The 21,343-nt window shown below is 46.8% G+C and overlaps 7 protein-coding genes and 2 non-coding genes across 9 annotated transcripts; 4 read left to right on the top strand and 5 right to left on the bottom strand.

Moving 5' to 3' along the window:
- Nucleotides 1–3,850: 3,850 nt before the first annotated feature.
- Nucleotides 3,851–3,922, bottom strand: KNAG0Htrna2D. Its single transcript has one exon. It is a non-coding gene; the product is annotated as a tRNA-Asp (tRNA).
- Nucleotides 3,923–3,941: 19 nt separating this feature from the next.
- KNAG0Htrna3R lies at nt 3,942–4,013 on the bottom strand. The gene has a single exon. It is a non-coding gene; the product is annotated as a tRNA-Arg (tRNA).
- Nucleotides 4,014–4,789: 776 nt separating this feature from the next.
- Nucleotides 4,790–7,729, bottom strand: YOS9 (Yos9p; the record flags this gene model as incomplete). Its single annotated transcript, XM_022609356.1, has 1 exon — nt 4,790–7,729. The coding sequence occupies one exon, from the start codon at nt 7,727–7,729 to the stop codon at nt 4,790–4,792; it is 2,940 nt and encodes a 979-aa protein (XP_022465760.1).
- Nucleotides 7,730–7,900: 171 nt separating this feature from the next.
- EMC10 (Emc10p) lies at nt 7,901–8,551 on the top strand (the record flags this gene model as incomplete). The annotated part of the gene is made up of 1 exon (XM_022609357.1): nt 7,901–8,551. The coding sequence occupies one exon, from the start codon at nt 7,901–7,903 to the stop codon at nt 8,549–8,551; it is 651 nt and encodes a 216-aa protein (XP_022465761.1).
- A 192-nt stretch (nt 8,552–8,743) lies between these two features.
- PST1 (Pst1p) lies at nt 8,744–10,075 on the bottom strand (the record flags this gene model as incomplete). The annotated part of the gene is made up of 1 exon (XM_022609358.1): nt 8,744–10,075. One exon carries the CDS (start codon nt 10,073–10,075, stop codon nt 8,744–8,746), a length of 1,332 nt encoding a protein of 443 aa, XP_022465762.1.
- A 658-nt stretch (nt 10,076–10,733) lies between these two features.
- Nucleotides 10,734–11,624, top strand: CDC34 (SCF E2 ubiquitin-protein ligase catalytic subunit CDC34; the record flags this gene model as incomplete). Its single annotated transcript, XM_022609359.1, has 1 exon — nt 10,734–11,624. The coding sequence occupies one exon, from the start codon at nt 10,734–10,736 to the stop codon at nt 11,622–11,624; it is 891 nt and encodes a 296-aa protein (XP_022465763.1).
- Nucleotides 11,625–11,779: 155 nt separating this feature from the next.
- DBF4 (protein serine/threonine kinase activating protein DBF4) lies at nt 11,780–13,756 on the top strand (the record flags this gene model as incomplete). The annotated part of the gene is made up of 1 exon (XM_022609360.1): nt 11,780–13,756. One exon carries the CDS (start codon nt 11,780–11,782, stop codon nt 13,754–13,756), a length of 1,977 nt encoding a protein of 658 aa, XP_022465764.1.
- Nucleotides 13,757–14,396: 640 nt separating this feature from the next.
- Nucleotides 14,397–15,365, bottom strand: KNAG0H01070 (C2H2-type zinc finger protein; the record flags this gene model as incomplete). Its single annotated transcript, XM_022609361.1, has 1 exon — nt 14,397–15,365. The coding sequence occupies one exon, from the start codon at nt 15,363–15,365 to the stop codon at nt 14,397–14,399; it is 969 nt and encodes a 322-aa protein (XP_022465765.1).
- A 4,382-nt stretch (nt 15,366–19,747) lies between these two features.
- On the top strand, nt 19,748–20,731 carry DET1 (acid phosphatase DET1; the record flags this gene model as incomplete). Its single annotated transcript, XM_022609362.1, has 1 exon — nt 19,748–20,731. The coding sequence occupies one exon, from the start codon at nt 19,748–19,750 to the stop codon at nt 20,729–20,731; it is 984 nt and encodes a 327-aa protein (XP_022465766.1).
- Between the last annotated feature and the right edge of the window lie 612 nt (nt 20,732–21,343).

Raw genomic sequence — 21,343 nt, forward strand, 5'->3', positions numbered from 1 at the left:
TAGTATGGCAGAAGCTATTGACTGAACGCAAATTAATATAATAATACGGATATGAGTCCTTGGTTTATTATGGCGCGTAGAATATTTTTTTTTCAACCGTCTGACTTAGTCCAAATCCGGTTGCTATGTGGTGCACAATTTTTTTAAAAATGCTGTTACTATTTGCAAATCTTTTGATGATTTTGACTGAGTTCTTTTTTTTCTTTTTTTTTAATTTTCAGAAGGGCGAGTCATCATAGAACGTACAAGAAAATAAAAAAAAACGTGTACTCATCAACCAGGTCCATTGCAGACGTCACCGTGTTGGAAATATGTCACATCCCTCTTATATAAAATTTTGCATCAAGAAGATTTGCCATAGGTACGGGGATAGAAATATTTCATACTGAATGCGTAGACATGGGACTGCGAGAGAAAAAAAAAGTACGGGACGAAAACCCCACCGCTACGCAACATTTCTACTTTGCAGGAACCTGAAGTGTAAGTATGCTGCGTGAAAACCGTCCGGTAAGATACGCTCAAACAAAGATGGACAAACCACTGGACAGAGAGTGAGGCAGCGAGAAGTACACAAATAGAGCATACTCTTTTCTTTTTTCTTTCTCTCCCTATCTCTCTGGGGGAAACTTTAAGATACAATACGGTTTGTCTCGGGATTCAACATCCACGAAAACGGCACACAGAGTGCAGCTTCGTGGAAAACCGTAAACTGGGATCCCCTTTTCCCGCAAGAGAACAGACACTTCTCCTGGTAATGCGACCCCGGGGCAGCACATAGCAGCGCAGTGGATGCGCGCAGGAGGTATGCATGTTTTTTTTTGTTCACGTATTTCTCGAGGAAAGAGAAAGAGTAATGCCAGGCACCCCCACACTTGCTCGTTCTGTGCGCGGGTTTGAGTGCAGGAAAAAACATGTAGCTGTGAGGGAGGGAAAGCAGCGCTCTGTGGGAGTCTGGAGCTGTACGCTGAGTATGTTTGAATTTCTTTGCTTGTCTCCTTTCTGCCAAATGACAGTATTATTAATGCTGGTGCATGGCCATACTTTTGGTCATCTTTTTAAATCCGGGAAAAAACTTATTCCGTTTGTGGAATTCGGGAAGGAGTGGAACCGGATACGCTACACGGGTAAGAAAACAGTTACCGGGTAGGAGACTCCAACCGTTTGGGTGAATAAGATTTGGTGGGGGACGTATTGGTATTGTTCGCTCTTTTTTTTCTTTGGGGCTGGCTGATTTCTGTATGGTGATTCCTCTGCAGCTTTTACGTTACACCCTTCATTGTATGCAGGTAACCGTCGAGGTATTGTTCAGCCCTTCGGAAATAGACACACAAACAGGAACTTGGTATAATGCCGTTTCGTTTTCCGGGACTCCAGTTAATGCTCATGGCCAGAGTAACTTCCCTAGCTACCCATTTCTGGTAATGCCAAAATAAAACAAAAATTCTCTTTGTATTGCTTGCTGCTCCTGCTCATATTTTCTCCAACGGTTGGGGAGGGGTGAGTTCCCAACAAACTATTAAACTTCTGATTTCTTTTCTGTAAGGTCGAGAATGGTACAAAGTATTATTCAGGTTTGGGATTTAATTTTCTATTCTTTTCTTTCTTTTTTTAAGCGATTCCACATGAAACAGGATGGACAGGGACAGAGGCTTATCTTGGTCCGGTGTTTCTAGTTATGCAAGCTGCTGTCTTCAAAGAGTCTCGAGTATGTAATGTTCTGGACAAAGTTCGAGGAGTAAAGCAACCGATGCAAAACTATGACATCCTTTGACGAATAAAAAGCAGGATGAAAGCAACAAGGCGAGAAAATGCAGCAGAGGTTCCCGTTTTTGGAGGGGTAAAAGGAGGGGCTCTTTCTGACAGATATCCTTGCATACCAAAATATCCGCGGCCTCCGGTTTCCGTGCCGGGAACCCTACTGAGACCGGAGCACCTCCACTTGAAGCGCCGTATTTTTTTATTGTTCATGCACGATATTTTTTTCTTTCTTTTCTTTTTCGCGCATTGTTCCTTTGCCAACTTGCAATGTCCCAATATGGTCTCAGGAACAGGTACCGTAAACTGCTGAGAAAGAAAAGTGGGACGGCAAAACTTCTTTTGCTGCGAGAAGGTAAGAGACGCAGACGCAGACGCATGCAGAAATGCTCCTACCCTACATTCAATGGGCTGTGGTTTCCCCGCCCCGGGGCCAAGAGATTGGGTTTCAGTTTTGCACTCGCACAATAGAATACGACTGGTACGCGGACAAATGGCAAAATATAGTTGCTTTGCATGCAATTCCTACATGAACTACGTATTCGGGTTGGCATTTGTCCTCCTGTCTGTTTTTAGTGGGTAGTACAGTTTTTGTGTGGCAGATATTCTCGTAAGTGGGTATCTAAGGTTACAGGCGCCTTTGCGCTGTGTTTTTTGAGGTGACAGATACATATGCAGCATAGGAAATGGGCTGGCCACAGGCTTACCGTTTAATCGTTCAATCGGGGATACCCGATAACACCACAGTGCCCTGGCCGCTAGCCCCCTAGCTCCTTCCTCTCCTCCCTTCACAAGAATTTCGCAGCATATGTACAGACTCGGAACAAACAGTAAATGTGCAACACCCAACAGTATGCCACGTGTTTTATGTTACAATAGGCTCCTCATTTAACAACATCAGCGCATGTGAAGGAAACGGCAAACTATTATTCCTTTAGTTTGTTTGCTTGAATATTTGCTTGCTGTTATTTTTGACCGGTGGGAAGACGGGAGGACGGAAGATTTGCCTCAATAGACATTGCCCGCTAGTGAACCAAGCCTGATGTTTCGTTCGGATCCGTAAATGCATTATGAAAGCATTGTTTTCCCTTTTTTCTATGCAGCACCCCCGGGTACAAAAAAAACAAGGTCTTGATCCTTAAAGGTAATGCATTATTAATGACAAATAACGGGAAGCTTTCTACAATGCGGAAAGAGGGAACAAGAGAGACATTTCTCCGTAGAGAAAAAAAAAAAGAAAGCAAGAAAGTAAGAAGCAACCGCATGGCCTAACTTTAAGCTTTTTGGTACTGTACTAGGATCGCGAGAATATGTATCGGCAATTTCTCCCCAAGCACCAATTATAAGTATCCCTTCCGTTCCGCAAATGTATCCCGAGACGTTATCGGACGACTTTTTGTTGGTGTTTATTTGCGCAACAGGAACATTGAGTTGATAAGAAACCACCGCTGGTCGGATAAAACCCAGCTCAAAAAGCGGGAGTATATCTGTATTTTGTTTTATCCAGATTCAGTTTTGTCTCCTTCAATCATTTTGGCTGATAAATTTAGACTTAATTGTTGTTTTTGTTTTTTGTTCCTGCATTTGTGAGTAAGTAACTTCAAAGTTGCGGATTTTGTTTTATTTCCAGCGGAAACCTTTGAACGAAAAATTTGTTTCCGTTTATTTTGCCAGTTCAAGCTGATCCCGGCCCAGTTATTGGTCAACGCAAGGTAACGAGCTGATCTAGGCCCGGCTGAAACTACGCATCAGTACTCTGCCTCCTTCTGCATGTGAATTCCTGCTCGTAGAGATACCAGCAATGATTGTGCTATTAACCACAATTAGAGTTAAGGTAGTCACAAAAACTTGAAAACTGTAACACTGATTTGCCTCGTAATATGAAACATTCAATAATAGCGGCGGAAACCTTAACACAGTAGTAATAAGAGGTAAAAATATGACAAAGGATACGCCGACTGTTCCCCGGACATATGGAAAACCAGGAGTGCTGCCACGCTTATGTAATTCTTGACAAAGAGGACCTCCTGAAAATAAAAAGTCTTGGCATGATCAGCGAGTTTAATACGAAAATCTTGTGGCCAAAAAAGTTAAACTCCGCGACGGGGAATTGAACCCCGATCTGGCACGCGACAAGCGCCCATTCTAACCATTAAACTATCGCGGAAAGAGGGAAGAAGACAGAGCACTCACACTGGGGGTCGAACCCAGAATCTTCTGATTAGAAGTCAGACGCGTTGCCATTACGCCATGCGAGCTCAGTTTCTTAGAGAATTTTGTTTTTACAGGCTTTCCTTATTGCATAAAATTTGGCACGTGACAACTACATTAAATACGAGGTAAAATGTTGGAATTATAGGTCCAAACCCTATAATCTTCCTTGAAATAAGTACATTTTTGTTTTACGTAAAAATGGAAAATTTTCATAACGGTATTTTTCACTGGAAAAGTATATTTGAAGATATCTCTAGATAGTATTAGGTACACTACATAGTTCTGTTTAGAGAAGCCGATACAGTTTTCATAGAAGTCCTATCGCCTTGTGATTATGAATCCCATCAGCGACCAGTAGTTTTGCATCTTGTTTTATCTTAAAAGTCTTTACTAGGACAAATCATATAAACTGCTCACAATACAACTCGTTACTATCAAAGATTCTTATACTTGATTACCTCTACTTGAACTTTTTCTTTGTTATTTATAACTTAAATTGATAAGGACAAAAATTTGCATATGGAACTAATTTTCCATAAATTGGTTGAAAGCAGATTTAGAACCATATGTCTTGGACCATAGGAAGGAAAATTAACCGGAGATCTTTTGAAAGCTTCGAATAACAACTTTGCAAAAAGAGCCCTTGATTATGGCACATTCATTTGCTTCTTTCCTAGATATGGTTTAAAAATATATACGTTTTTGCCTTAAACAACGCCGTGGTGCATATATATATCCATATCTATACACTCAGCTGAAATCAGTACATTAACATTTGTATCATAGCTACCATTAGAACATAGTCTCGATGAAGACATAATCATAGTTCGTCGTGAAGGATTGTGTTGTCACTAGGCATGTTTTCAGTCTTGTGGCCTTCATCGTCGAATTTTTCGTTTTCCTCAGTTACCTCTGCTGGTTCCGTATCTCTGTATGTATTTGTTACGTCGTTTCTTGAGTCATGTAAAACATCAGCTTCATCCTGCATCGTTGAGTGTGTATCATTTTGGATGTTTTCGGCTGTCGTCTCAAATTCATTATCAGTAATTTCATCATCAACTAGATAAGGTACCTCTTCTATAAGCCCCTCAGGCCGAATAGTTTCGTGTTTGTGCTCATTTTCTTCCTTGAGGTTTTGATTGTTATCTGTCTGCTTGCCAACAGACTCAAAAGAATTACCATCATCTGTGTTTGTCATTTCGATACCCTCTGGTGTTTCAGAATCTTCGATTAAAGATTCTTCAAGAGCACTATCTTCTGGCCTCCCAGTCTCTTCGTCAGCATATTCTTCTTCAGTGTTATCCTCCGGTGTCTGTGATGCCACCTCATCTTCAGTCTCCCCTGTTGAATTATTCTCGTGAATTAAATTACTTTCAACACCCATTTCCTGGTCTTTTACAGCGTCAACTACAGTATCATCAATTATTATGGGTTTCATGGCATCGCGATTTTCCTCGTTGTTTTGATGATTAATTTCAAGATCACCTCTCTCATTCTCCTCAATCTCAGCATCCACTGGTCTTTGAGTGGAATCTGTTTCCACTTCAAAATCCGCTTCTAGATTACTGTGATCCTCTACTACAGCATCTTCTTCCGGCTCGACCTCTGCAAGTTGTTCCGCTGTACTCTCTTCTAAAGCCTCTTCGGCCAGTTCAATCTCATAATTTTCTTCTACGGATTCTTCTTCCGGTTCGACCTCTGCAAGTTGTTCCGCTGTACTCTCTTCTAAAGCCTCTTCGGCCAGTTCAATCTCATAATTTTCTTCTACGGATTCTTCTTCCGGCTCGACCTCTGCGAGTTGTTCCGCTGTACTCTCTTCTAAAGCCTCTTCGGCCGGTTCAAACTCATGATTTTCTTCTACGGATTCTTCTTCCGGCTCGACCTCTGCAAGTTGTTCCGCTGTACTCTCTTCTAAAGCCTCTTCGGCCGGTTCAAACTCATGATTTTCTTCTACGGATTCTTCTTCAAGTTCTAAGTCTGCGGGTTCCTCCAAATGTTCTTGCAACTCAGCGTCAGAAGTTTCGTTCAACAAGTCGTCTGGATCATTCCCCCTTCTGTCTTTTTGAACGACTTCCGTATCGCACTCCTGCGACTCTTCCTTGCTTAAATCGCCATTTACCTCTCGTTCAAATTCCTCATTGTCGTTATTGTCTCCCTCTGAGCTTCCCTGTACCAGTTCACTGTTGTCCGTCTTATCCTGGGCATCGACATGACTCTCTTCGCCATCGTCAGATTCATCCCTAAACGCTTGTTCCGGTACTTGTTCCAATTTCAAGATATGATCTAGGTAGTCAGCGTTTTCTCTGGGCACTGCAAACGAGAGGTCTTCTTGGAGCTCACCTGTGTTTTGCAGTTGATTCAGTAGCGATATGAAGGCCGGTTGTTCCATCAGTCTCTCCATGATACGTGCTTGTGATCTTTCATCTATATCAATTTTATTGCCATCTTTGTCAAGGGACTTGATGAGTAGAAACTTACTTTTACCATTCGTTTGCAAGTTCACCCTAAATTGCTCTCCGTTTTCCATTTCGAGGTCCATTTCAACAAGTGTTTTTTCCCCTTGGGGGGGCATCGGCTTTTCCTGCAATTTAGCCACTGGTACATTACTTGAAGATTTGTTGTACCACTGAAAGTTGCCACCATTACCAATCGTACCAAACGTCTCCAAGAGAAAGATGTCCACTTTCCCCGTGGGGAGCATTTCAAGCTTTAAGGTGTACAGGACATCACCCTCCGGGGATATGATGTCTGCGACCCACTCGAATGTGTCCCCAACGTTGATATTGGCGTTGCCTGGTGATCTGAGCAGCTGCTGTGTGAACAGTTGGTTAAGGGAGGACGTAAGCTGTTGGTACAGGAGTTGTACTGCGTGCTCGTCATTCTTGTGAAGTGGTCCCGTGTACAATACGACGTCGTTACGGTTTGGGTCAACGTGCCTGAGCAGGTAAGTTCCGTACCCGATAAATGTTGGGTCGAACTCGGCGAGCAAAGCAATGGTGTTGTGCGCGGTGGCAATTTTGGTTGAAGTGAGGCATGAGATCTGACTCGCTGCACGCTTGTCTTCGTTCTTGACGAAGAGTTCCAACTGGCAAAGTTCCGGGACACCAACCTCTGCCTCGTACTGGCAGGTCCTGACCTCCTTGACCCAGTTGAGCATGGACGTGCCCGTCTCGCCGCTGTTGGATCCGCACACGTACCGGACCTCAATCTGTCTGTTGGCGCCCGTGACGTCGCAAATGCCACCCCCCTCTAGGATCTCACTGATGTAATATCCGACATCGTCGTAGAGCAAGCTGAGGGAACCGTCCGGGAGACCGGGTGTCCCAGCGGCTCCTAGAAGATGCACCATCTCTGAGTCCGAGGGATCAGCGAAGAATTGGACGAACCGGTCGTTGTAGCAGTACTGGTACTTCCAGAACCCACCTACGTAGAGGAAACATTGGCCGCTGAGTGTTGAGTCGAGGATGTCGATTCCCCTTGTGAGCGTTGTGTCCAAGTACTGTTCCCAGCGGTCCTCGTCGCGACTGAGCTCCTGTAGTGCGGATATGTGCGATCCTGCAGGGATGTGGCAGACCATTTCGTCACCAAACCGGACGGTGGAGTCATTGTGGGAGCGTTCGAGCTGGTGCCATTCATCCTGGGAGAGGTAGTTGACGTGGAATTTCGCGGTCCCCGCGGGGTCCTCTATCGGGAGGAGATGTGCTCTCGCAAAACACCCCAGGACTGCAAGCAGCATGCATGGATGTAACCGGAAAAGCATCTTTCGTATCGGAATGTCCCAGTGGTTGTATGTGGTCCCCCCCTTTGTCTCAAGGTGTGTAGTGTATATTTTAGCGTTAAGGTTGAATTAAATTGAAGAGAAGTAGTCAAAGAGAGACGACTCGAAGGGTGCAGTCGGTGCAAAGAGACGGCGAGACGGTACTTTGAGACGATGGTACGAGTGTTGAGTGCGCTTCCTTTGGTGGTGTTGGCCCGTGTTGCCCTTGCGCGGACAATTGAGCTGTACGGTGCCGGGGTTGACACTGCGGAGCGCGGTCTTTTGGGGACGTTCTCCCCCCGCGATGACGACGAGAACGCAGTGGATTGTGGCAGTGGGATGCGGTTTGACCTTGCCTCTCATGATGCTGGTGTGTTCAATGGACTGCAGTGTGTGGGCGTGGTTGTGGATGGTGTCGAGGTGGACGGCTGTTGTAGCGTGCTGAACTTGCACCCACAAGAATCCGCGTACGAGCTGTCGTACAACACTCCACTGGACAAGTACTCTCTGCATATACGCCCACGGGAGTTGGACAACGGGACTGGATGTGCTGTGCGGTACGTGGAGGACAATGCTGTCTCTGTGGGTGCCCCGCCCGCAATTGCGCTTAAGAAGCGGTACAAGACGTATGAGGACAAGAAGAAGGAGGCGCGGGATGTGAGTGTGGACAGCGACGATGCAGGTGGCTCTGCCGGTTCGGATGAGGAGGGCACGATGCGGTCTTGGATCCAGGAGAACTGGAAGAAGTTGTTGCTCGGGTTGGTCATATACAACGTCGTTGCGTCGCTTCTTAAGAGGACGCAGCCCGCTCAGAAGCAGGAGTAGTGATGCGTATGCAGACAGACAAAGCCGAAGCTGGATTATAGTATACTGTTTATCTTATACATAGAAAGGTACAATGATACATTGTAAGAACGAACTGTGGATGCGAAACGAACGATGGCCCTTTTGGGGCTGCAGAGATTTGGCATATGCACCCATGCTAGTATGTCAAACCTAAGGGGGGGGAAGGTATGATTATATCAAGGCCGCTGCGACTGCTGCGAATGCACCTAGGAAGGAAGCCGCTGGGATGGAGTTGCCTGCGGCGGCGCCCCTGCTTGACCTTGAGGAAGTTGAAGCAGAGGCGGAGTTAGATTCAGAGGCGGAGGCGGAGGCAGAGGCGGAAGCGGACTCAGAACGAGAGGAGGTGGAGGCCGAAGTGGAGACGTCTCTTCTTCCTGAGGAAACGTCGGAGGTGACCGAGGAGACCTTTGACACGGAGGAAGACTTGAACCCGTTCTTACAGATGAACTTGTCACCTTGAATAGCACCCTTGGATTGCAATTTCTTCAATGGGGAACAAGAGAAGTTTGCGGATTTTGTTTCGACATCGGCACCACCTCTGACAGACTTCAAAGCTGTTAGGTCCAAGGAGTCGAAGTTACCGATGACATCTAGGGCACCGTTGACGGTTTGCAAGTTGGCAAAGGCGTCGATGGACTTCAAGTTTGTGTTGTTGGCGACGACGAACCCACCACCGACTTTAGTCAAGTTAGAGAATTCCAAGTGAGTAAGGTCGTTGTTGAATGTGATTGTGAACGTTTGCCCGACAGAGGTCAAGTTATTCAATTTCAATTCTGAGATGGTATTGTTTAGGAACCCTAGGGAGGCGTTAACAGCTTGCAAGTTGTCGAACGAAACCGAGGAGACGTCACTTAGGGTGATGTTGTTTGCCCAGATCAGGCTGTCCAGGTTGATAGTCGTGTTGTCACCGTTGAACTGGAAGGATAGGGCGTCTGAGACAGTCTGCAGCGAGGACTTGATCGAGGTCAAGTACCTGTTGTTGTTGATGTTGAACCCGTTGACTTTAGTCAAGACGGAGAACCCGTCGACGGACTCCAACGAAGTGTCTGAGATGTAGATATTGTCAGCACTGGACAATTTCGAGTTGAAAGTCGAGATCGCAGGTAGAGTCAACAGAGTGATCCCCTGCACTTTCTCCAGGGACCCGAAGGAGGCAGTGGTCAACACGGTCAACCCCTTCAACGTCAAATCCCCGGTGATCTCTGAGATGGCATCTGCAGCAAACGATTGCAAGTTAGTAGCGTTGTTTATCTCTAGGGACCCGTCGATCTTCTTGACGTTGGCCAGAGCGGCGTTCCCCAAATCACCGGTGATCGTCAGATCACCGGTGATGGTGGAACAAGCTGCCAACTTGTCCAAGTCGGCCTGTGCGGTGGCCGTCGCCTGGCTGCCTGAGATAGTGCACGAGCCCGCATTGGAGCCGCCGGAAGTGCCAGTGGCGGCCTGCCCCAAGACGGAAGTGGCAGAAAGAAGCGCGGTAGTTAGCAGAGCCTTGTATTGCATATTGCTGGATGGTAGCCTGAGAACGAAGCGGAAAGAAAAGCGAGAGCGCAAACAAGCAAGAGGGCAAGAACGAAGAGCGGACAAGCAACACAGCAGGACACACCGTCCTTATATACGCGAGGCCCCGACCAGCTCCTTGCTGGCTGCCTCCCGAGTCGCTGCTGCTGCTGGCGGCTTCCCGATACAGCAAAGATATAAATAAACACAGCGTGCTGCGCTCTGCGGCCCAAAGCGGCAATTTCCCAGATCGGGAACGGTAAACACCCAAAACACTGACAACACACGCTGAAAACACTCCCAAACCGCCGGAACGCACCCACACACGCAGCCTCGTGTCGCTCCCGACGAAACCCGCCCCCACCCCCCACGCTTCCCGCTGGNGCCCTCGCTGCAGCGGCGCGAGGGTCACCCCGCCGCTGACAAACGGCGGTCCGCTTCTCGCTGCGGAGCGGGAAAGTGCAGGAATTTTTGGCAATATTTGGAAGCGTGGAAGAGACACTAGAGGGCCCAGGTGGTGAACTTTGACCCGTTGTGCGGCGGGGCCAGAATAGACACTAGAGACGGCGACAGTGACGGTGACGGTGGACCATACTACACTACACTACTCTACTCTACTCTACTCTACTCTACTCTTTTTTACTTCACTCTACGCTACGCTATGTCAGGTCGCAAGAGCACTGCTGCTAGTCTGCTGCTGAGGCAGTACAGGGAGTTGACGGACCCAAGAAAATGTATCCCGTCGTTCAACATCGAGTTGGAGGACGACTCGAACATCTTCGTGTGGAACGTCGGGGTGATGGTCCTGAACGAGGACTCGCTGTACCACGGGGGGTACTTCAAGGCACAGATGCGGTTCCCCGAGGACTTCCCCTTCTCTCCGCCACAGTTCAGGTTCACGCCAGCGATATACCACCCGAACGTGTACAGGGACGGGAGGCTGTGTATCTCGATCCTCCACCAGAGCGGGGACCCGATGACGGACGAGCCGGACGCGGAGACGTGGTCGCCCGTGCAAACCGTCGAGAGCGTGCTGATCTCCATCGTCTCCTTGCTCGAGGACCCCAATATCTCGTCCCCTGCGAACGTGGACGCAGCGGTGGACTACAGGAAGAACCCGGACCAGTACAGGCAGCGTGTGCTCATGGAGGTCGAAAGATCGAAACAGGATATCCCGCAGGGGTTCCAAATGCCCACGGCAAGTGGCGCGTACCTTTCCTCAAACGATAGCGTGGTGGCTGAACCAAACGCAACAACAGTAGGGGGCGGGAAGTCACAGCAACAACAACAACAACAACAACATCAAAATACACTCCAGGGGAATAGCAGCACACATAACATCTCGGAAAACTTCTGGTACGACAGTGACGAAGATGATGACGACGCGGGCGGGCTCTTCGACGAGGAGGAGGGGGACGCGGAAATGATCGAGTTCGAAGACGACGATGACGACGACGACGATAGCATAGATAACGACTCGGTCATGGACAGGAAACAACCAATAAAGGCAGACGACGAAAGCGAGGACGTAGACGACGATATGGGCAAGTGACACCCCCCTCGTCTCCCACCATCTGCTTGCATCAACACATGATCTCATACCAATGGGCCTTGTATATTCCTGTGTCTCTACGTACTACATAATATGTATCCAACCGTCTCTGTGGCTCATCGTAGAGACTTCGCTCTCGTCATATAGGCCCGAAAATGTCGCTAACATCTCTAAATCTCGAAAAATATCGAAAAGATCAAAATAACATACATACACACATACACGTACACATCGTACACAGACAGACAGTACTCCCCCCCCCCACACACTCCCCTCACCCCTCCCCGAGTATGTCAGTGCCACTGAAGACCACGAACAGGTCCCCCCTGCGGGAAACAGACGCGAACTTGAAGCCGCAGTCGGCACTGGGACCTCGTGCGTGTCCCGAGTCTCACGCGACAGCGGCAGCGGCACCAAGCACGAAGAAACGCGCCCTGGATAGGCTCGAGCACTCGCTCGTGAAGCAGCAGCGGGTCAAGCGCACGCGGTCCATCGAGGGCGCCGTCCTGCTGAACAAGCCCGCGGGGAAACCGGTCGCTGCGAGGGCACAGGCGTTGCAGCCGAAGGAACTTGTCGAGTGGCAGAACAACTGGCTCCGGATCTTGAAGCGCGACACGAGGATATTCTTTGATGTCAGAGAGGACAAGAAGTCAGGTAGGTTGAGGCACAAGCTGGAGGAGAAACGCGAGCTGCTCGTTGCTGGGTTCGAATTGCTCGGCGCTGAGATATCGCCCTTCTACGACAACAGAACGACCATCGTCATCACGACGAGATCCGCGGAGGATATCGCACAGGAGATGGACTCTAACGATATACTCGTCAGGGCACGCAAGAACAGCATCAAAGTCTGGGGGTTCGAGAAGGCGTTCAGGTTTCTCTCAAACCTTAACGTGGAAATCGACACTTTCCGTTTGGAGGATCCGCAGTTTAAAAAATTGGACTCACCAGATATAACCGCGCAGACGCACCTTGCAAGGGCATCCAAAACGGGGACCCTTTCGACTCTACTTAAAAACGAGAAAATATTCGGATCGAACGATAGGGACCCACGCACCAGAAGGGACGACATTCACTACTTCAAGTACCCACACGTGTACATGTACGACCTGTGGCAAACATGGGCCCCAATCATCACTCTGGAGTGGAAACCGCAAGAACTTGCAGACGTGGAACACTTACCGTACCCAACCCTCAAAATGGGTACCTTCGGGAGGTGTCCCTTCATCGGCGACAAGCTTTGCGACGAGCGGTCCGAAAAGAGAGTTATAAAGCGGTACTCCAGAGACCAAGAAAACCGAAAACATGCAACGGAACTTCACATATGGTACCAACACCACGCACAGCCTGACTTTCACAACATGCACGTTCCAACAATGACCATCCCACACATTTGTAACGACTCGAGGTACATGTACTTACAATTTCCCCCCCATTTTGAGGACCTCTTTGGAAAAATTAATGACGACAAATCCGTGATGGAGGAAGAGGCCTTGTCAACCTCCACGCATAGTGACAACACAGCAGCAGCGGATGCGGAGAAACACGCCGCGACATGGAGGGAGCCCGCAACTCCACAACTGAAGCACGCCAAACTGGCGAGGCAGGAAACGGAGGAGTTCCCGGATGACCTGTGCAACTCGTTCAAGAAGCACTCACAGGTGCCCTTCGAGATCAAAGCCAGCGGTGTGCACCAGTCGAACGATGTGGCCACGTCCTTTGGCAACGGGCTGGGCCCAACGAAGGCCAGCGTGACGAGCAAGAAGATCAAGACGTTGAACAGGCTCGTTGTCGATAGGAAACTCGTCTCGAAGACCCCAAGCCAAGCGAACAAGACGCGCCACTCCTCACACAAAGACGTCCCGGCAGGGTCAAACCTGAAAATTTCGAGCAACGCAAGCAGCAAGTTGGCCCCACCGGCACAGGTACCGGCGCCAGCCCCCACGAAAATGCGGGCGGCAAAGCCTGCTAAGAGACCCGTCGTCAGAAACCCAGGGTACTGTGAGAACTGCAGGGTCAAGTATGAAGCTCTCGAGGAGCACATTCTCTCGGACAAACACCTGGCCTTTGCTGAAAACGGCCTGAACTTCGAGTGCATCGACTCCCTCATCGACAAGCTGAAGTTTCAGTTCTAGACGGCGCTACGAGCACCAGTACCCCCGCCAACATCAACACACCACAGCCAGCATTTTTGAGAGGAGATCCCGTTTTGCAGTCCACACTTAAACTTCATTTTTTCCTCTTTTCGGACATCTTTAAGGAATTGCATGAATTTTTCGTCTTCTTTTTCTTCCCTCAACATTCGATTTCCACTTCATTCTCCCGGAAAGTCCAACCGATGCCATAGTGGCCATGTCATCAATTAGTAACCTATTTACTATATATATAAGCGTCTATGTGCATGTATACAACAGCAACTTGAAAGAAAAAGAATATTTTGCATATTGTTTTATTAGTATAGAAAAAAAGAGCACAGTGTGTTTGTTATTTAATTGATACAAAAGGAAAGAGCAGTGCCATCAGCAGATCACTATTTCGTTTGGGATATTTGGGGCATACAAACGGGTATGCTCTTCAAAGTAAAACAGGCATAGGACTAAAATGTAACGATCCCCCATTCTCAATGGGGTTGAAACTTGAGAATTAAAGACCAAAAAAAAGAAAATACAATAGGAGCTAACCGTCAAACCGCCAGGGTCCAAGAGGTCCAACCATGTATACGAGTATTTCTTTTTTCGTTGGTCTGTTTTTGTCGTTTCCCCCTTCGCCAATGTCTCAAATTATCTTGGATGAGGGTATCCCGAGCTGCTTTATTGTGGGTTTCCTCTTGGTGACCTCTCCATTGGGCAGCACGTAGACTCCAGAGGACAGCTTGAAATGTGTTTTGTAGTGCCTCGTCATGTTTGACCTGGCGTTGAACACTTTCGAGCAGGAACCGTGCGGGCACGTGTAGGGCTTGTCGCCCGTGTGTGTGTTCAGATGCGTGTTCAACGACGACGGTCTTGCAAACCTCTTGCCGCATATACTGCAACCGTATCTGTTTTTCTTGGAGTGCTGGTAAATTATGACGTTCGTGGGCGCCTGGGACACTTGTTTCGAGGTCTTGAAAGTCATTTCCGTCACGTAGGAGCTGTCTGACGACATTGGCGTCATGGGGGTCGAGCATTGTGACTGGTTCGAGTCTGTGTCCGTCGTGTTGGCAAGTCCGTTGTCCTGGAACAGTTTGGGAACCGGACTATTCGCCCATTCTATATTGATATTGTGTAGAAGACGTTTCGAGGGTCTCATTCTCTGTATGCTTTTGTCGCATTTATTTTTGAGAAGGTCATAGGGCTGTGTAGACCTTAAGTTGTTCATATCCTTCGATAACACAGCATTGAATTTCTTTGAAGAGGGTAGAACCGGGTATTCGTCAACTTGCATTTCTTGTTCGAAATTCTGTTCCCCAGCATGAGGGTGGTTCAATTCTAAAAACAGCTGTGAGAAGTAGTCTGTCGTTGCCGGTTGTAGTTCATAGTTGGAAGAATTTTGGTCGTCGCACGTAAGGAAGTGTTCACTAGAGTCGAACGGCTGGGAAGTCAAAGTGGTAAAATCTTCGAAAGAAACCGGCTCAAAGTCATTTAATACTGGACCATCCTCTTGGAAGTCATGGTGGAGATTTAATTGCTGTAGGAACTCGTTTTGAAAGTAAGGAATTTGGAATTCTGTGGTTTCTGGCCCGAAAAAGTTGGTTTGAGAGGTCATTGAATAGAAATAAATTTCCAAATAGTTTCTTTTTATAATTAAAATAAAACGAAAGGAACGTATAGCTTATTGCAACTGGAGGAAAAAAATAGCTTGTTAAATGAGAGATAACTTGTCAATTTTTATTTTTTTTGGGTTGGCAATAACGTATCTTATGAAAAAGCTCAGTGTTTATTAACGAAAGTTGGAACGGTGTACTGTAATGGGGGTTTTAGAAGTGAAAAAGAGAAGAAGGAAAAGAAAGTACGACTTCATCTCCACACCAGGAAAAAAAATAAACCAACAGTATCCTAATGTACATCTGTCTATATATATATTTTTTATAAATATCCTTAAATATATTTTTTGACCGTGTGATATACAAAGTCCCCCGACCCACGTTATCTGATACCTATTTTTTCTACACCAGAGAAAAAAAAAATTAAACTACTTCCTTTGTTACTATAACCAGGTATTTTGTTCTATTCTCAAAGTGGAAACGGTGCTCGGGTATCATAATGTCTTCTACATTGCTACCTACTGTTCTATGGGTATGCGAGTTTTAGAGAGTTCTCCGAACAATAGCTTACAACTGACCCACAAGAGGAATGTCTCCTATTAAAATTTTTTTTCTGGACTAAGAAACGGCGGAGTAAGTTTCGGAGGTTTTTTCACCGTGTGAAACTCCTAATAGAAAATACTTCGATATTTCCCATTTTTTTTCTCTCTTGAAATGGAAAATTCCATTGTTGGAACAATGGAAAGAGCGCGTCAACGCTGGGCAAGCACAGAAAACATGCGTAGAAAGAAAATTATGTACGGTCCTTTCAGAAAATGTGCGTCACAGAGTTGGACGTGCCTCCCTGCGAAGTTTTGAAAGTTCCTTTTCTCGAGAGCGCTAAGCTGGGCTTTCCCACTACATTTATGTCACTAGTGCTTCGGATCCGCGAATATTGCAACGGTCAATTGAGCACGAGTTTCTGAGTGACAAGCAGAATCTGGTAAACTCGTTCAATAAGAGTCAAGAATGTAGAGTAAACGTGTTGTCGTTTTTGGCTCACTCGCGCCTGTTTTGGACAGCCAACGCGAGGTGGTAATAGCAGAAATGGGTTCAATTTGGGGGGGGGGGGGAGTTCATGGACTATGTCTTCCGTTATACCTGTTGAGTCCCACACCCCTCTTCCAAGTTTAGTTACACGCGAATTGTTGAAATGATAAACAATAAAAGTTCTTGCTCTCTTGGAATATCATCGCGAGGTTAAACCCGATACGCCAACGCTTGCCCCTTTCCATCTTATCTTAATCTATCTCCACTTTCATCATACATGATGAGTTCAGAACTATTGTTAAATGCCACAAATAATACCAATTGGGTGCAAGTAAGAACTCGTTGAGGGGGTCTCCAGCGGCAAAAGATCCATGTAGACAATAGCAGTGACGAAATCCACGAAGATGTCACTTACCGTTCGTATTATCTGTCAAGGTTTTAGAAGTCTTCTTCCCGTATAATCTCTTATCGAGCTCATCTCCCCTTTTTCCTTGTCTATTTCGTCTTTATCATCTGGTTAGTAATACCATTGTGACGTCTTACCATATATTTTCCTTGTACAAGCAGATCCTCCCTCAAAAATAAAGACAAAAGGGCTAGTGGATGTCAATGCGCACTTGGAGCTACATATTGCACTTCGTCATCGGAGGGGAAGGGGAGAAAGAGAGGGGTAAGCTCACTAACAACAAGAACTACTTGGCAAGCTAAGCGGGGTTGTCAAGTCCCCATTGCTTGCCTTCTACCCTGGAGAAGGGCGGACAGTTTTCGCGATACGGTGACGTGATGAGACCAACGGAGAAAGTAACTTCGTTCCCTACATCTAAACAATTACAATTTTCTCGCTAAGTCACAAACCGGAGAATTTTTTTTAACTTTTGCTCCGACCTTGCCTGTGTGAGGGGCACGTTGCAGTTGCCTTTTCCTTTATTTTGCAAAGTCCAGGCACCCCCCAAGCCTTTGTCTTTCTGGTTCGAATTCTCCACAACCGAAAAAAGGATGATCAAGTTGATTGCAAGGAAACCCTGCAGAAAGACGTTTTCACGGCATTCTCTGCGAGACCCCACCCCGCAGCGGCCCCTGTCTGGCCGCAGCATAACTCAACTTCGCCCAGCCTTCACTTCTTTTTTCCTCGGTTGTTTCCATATTCCCAATCCGTCCAGAAAAAAAGATACAGAAACGTGGAAAGAACGTATCCCCATCTGGGATTAAGGTTTTTACTCAATAGACCGTCGGTGCCTTTTCTGGGCCGAAAAGTCCTGTCCCCATCTCCACAATGAGGGGGTGCTCTTACGTAAACAGGGAAGGATAGTAGTCACTACTTTCTACTCCGCTTCCACTGCCGTGCCAAGCAGTTGCTCAGACACGATATGAGAGAGGGGGTGCTTTCCCAGCGAAAGCCTGGTCCTGCAACTCGTCTACAAATCTTTTCTGTTAACACTTCCTCCCTTCCCCTTTTTTGTGCTGATGTTTGCAGAGCCCACATAACGCATTGGAAACGAAGTAGCTAAAAATTTCGAAAACGGTGACAGTGAGTTTGTTCGTTCCAACTTGGGTTGCAAATTTTGGCTCACTAAAGAGGCCGTACCAATCTGTGTCACATATCCCCCGTTGGAGATGGGGACAGCGGTAGAAAAGCTATTCTTGCAAGGCGTGGGTTCTGTAATATGCGATATAATTTCTGACTCTGTCTATGTAGTAGGAAGTGGTGATATCACCAGCTCAGAACGGCATAATGGCCTCATTTTCCTTTTCTTTTGTGTTTCCTATTTGACGATTCCATTCTTGTCGTAAACTTTAATACTAGTACCCGTTATATCCAGCTCTCTCTCTCTCTCATTCTCTATTTTTATTTTCTTCGCAGGCGCTTCGTAGCCTGCGCGGTTCTTATGCAACAAACCAATTCGCTACGAGCTGCAGAGCCCATTTCTGGCGTCATGGTGTAGGGATACATCCAGAAAATGCTCCCCTCGTGTGGAGACTGTTTACATAGTTGAACCGAACATATATTCATTTGAGAGAGTGATTACAAAATTGTAATAAGGTCTGGATTTGTAGAATCTTCCAGTATACATACAGTTTGTAGTAGGTGTGGCGCTTAAAATTGTGGTTTTTGGTGAGGCAAGCATCATCGACCAATAGCTCTGGAGTTTGTTCTGTTTTCACAATGAGGGGGTAGGTCACAAGAGGGGTAGTTCTACGGTCTCTGCCAGACCCAAGAAACAACCAATTGACTCGTCCATGTGGGGGACTCATCGATTAGGTTAAAGTTGCTCGTTCGTGAGTTAGTGATTTATTACTAAACGACCGAGTTGAGGGGAATGTATTAACGTTAACTCTGTAACGAGAAAACAACCGCTGAGCGTCACCGGGTGTGAGTTGGGCATCGTGTGTGTGGAGGCGAGCCCTGGATTGGTCAGCAGGATTGCAGGATAACTACAATTGGCTATTGGCGAGGTAAACGACGCGTGATAAAATTGGTTACATTGTTGTTGTTGTAGCTAGAACTATTTTTCCTAAAAAAGTGAAAACTGTTCGTGTGTCCCTTTTGTTCCCATGTATTAACCTTATTGCTACTTCCTAACGTTTCATCGAGAAATGTGAAACATCGCATAATATCAAAGAATGTGAGGTAGCCCACTGTAAAATCAGGCAGAAACATCAGTCTCTTAGTGAGCAATGGAATGAACAATACCTTGGATATACAATGTGTTTCTGGGATTTTTATCGGTCGTGTATTGTCCCAAAAGATCTATTATCTTACTTTCGATCCTCGAGCTCTGCTTGAAAAAGAAACCAGAGACAAAAGGTAAACATCCTGACCCGCGGTTTTTCTCCTATTATCTATTGTAACGTCGCATCATCCCAACATGGTAAGTGGGGCTGGGTCGAGAGAATACACGCACGCTCGAGAACCTTCCATATTGTGTTCCAGCGGTAACATTCTCCAATTGTGCGCCCCAAGCACATTACAGAAGCGCCTCAGTTATCACATGCACTGTTACCCAGGTATGGGTACGGGCTTGTTGTAGGCAGAAAGTTTCAGCCCAGCGCATTGTGTGAAACTATGCTGTTGTTGATATTGTTGAACACACGAACTACATATGTGCCATGCGCAGAAGAGAAAGAGAGAGAGGGCTTCCGTCAGGCGTTTCTCGTTCCCCGCTGGTTTCAGCAACCTGTCGTTGTTCCAAGCTTCCCTCACTTTAAATTTTCAAATTATTTTTCACTCAATTTTTGAAGGGGGAGGCACAGTTGTTTCAAGAGGCACAGTACTTACAAAACGGTTAACTGTTTGCATCTAGACGCCGTTGTGAACAAATATCAGTGACACATAAACACACATACACTCGTTACGATGTTCTTGGAACCGACTTTTGAGCCATGGGTAGGCCCCGATGGGGTCCCCATCAGAGAGAAACCAAGACTAATTGTTCTTATAAGGCACGGAGAGAGTGAGTCCAACATAAATAAGAGCATAAACGAGTATATCCCGAACCAATCGGTCTCTCTGACAAAGAGAGGTTGGACGCAGGCACACAATGCTGGTGTGCAACTTCTTAAAGTTTTGAACTTGGAAAACCCAGGAATTGTTCAAGAATTGGCAGAGATGTACGGAACTGAGGAACCGGGTATCTGCCAGGGTCTACCTCTGGAAGGGTACGAGCGGTTGGACAATCACAAAGACACCAACGTCATTTTCTACACGTCACCTTACAGGAGAACAAGAGAGACGCTGAGAGGTGTCCTCGACGTCATTGACGGGTACAATTTGAGGAACAGCAACGTTAAAAACTGCGAAGGTGGGGCTTATAACCCGACAGGATGCCAGAAGTTTGCTACTTGGCCAGAGGGGGAACAAACTAGCGGTGAGTACAAGAACGACACTATCACGCATAACTGGACATCCAAGGACCCGACCAAGTCCTTCGTCCACTACCGGGTCAAAGATGAGCCCCGTATCAGGGAGCAAGATTTTGGCAACTACCAGGACATCAGCAGCATGCAGGACGTCCTGAAGAAGAGATCCGCATATGGACACTTCTTCTTCAGGTTCCCTCAGGGCGAATCTGCAGCGGATGTCTACGATCGTGTGGCCAGTTTCCAAGAGACGCTCTTTAGGCACTTCGAGCAAAAAAAGACGAACAAGCTCAGGGACATCATGGTTCTTGTCACCCACGGGATATACGCCCGTGTGTTCCTCATGAAATGGTTCAGATGGACCTACGAAGAGTTCGAATCCTTCACCAACGTCCCCAACGGCTGCGTCATCGTCATGGAACTCGACGAGACCACTGGGAAGTACATGCTCCGCACCCGGTTGCCGAAATGGGACAAGTGACCGGAAACGGAAACCACCTACCGAAAGGGGAAGTTTACTTTGGGCACCCTCTATCTTGCAGCCCATGCACCACACCCACGCCCACAAAACTGGCGACTTCCACTAAACGCGGAAAAAAAACGCACCGGGCGGTCACGCGATACACAGTTGAGAACGACCTGTCTGAACAGAAAAATATTACTGCATAGGTACTTACCTAGTGGTCAAGAGAGAGACAGAGACGTAACCACCACAGTAAGCTGAGTCTAGTGTCTCACACACTCTGTCTGCCGCGAGGAATCCAGGTTAGCATCTACAGTTCCGAAAAGAGAAGAAAAAAAATAGAAAAATTGACGCAGTGCACCACTACTACCACTACCACTGCTGTTACTACTGTTATTACTACGGCTGCTAGACGGTAACAATGTAGACACTCTGTTTTCTCTTTTTTTCTTTCTTTTTCTGTCCATCTGGCATGGAACCGTTGTATAAATATATATATGCATTGTTGTACTCTGTCAATTGCTGTGTGAAAGCATTTGTTCGTGTTTCTCTTTTACACGCTTGGGAGTTGTTCTTTTTCTTCTTGTTACTCTTGTTATAGAAAGAACATCGTTAACTCATATAACAACA

This window comes from Huiozyma naganishii, chromosome 8 (assembly GCF_000348985.1).
Source record: "Huiozyma naganishii CBS 8797 chromosome 8, complete genome".
In the NCBI taxonomy this organism is placed as follows: domain Eukaryota; kingdom Fungi; phylum Ascomycota; class Saccharomycetes; order Saccharomycetales; family Saccharomycetaceae; genus Huiozyma; species Huiozyma naganishii.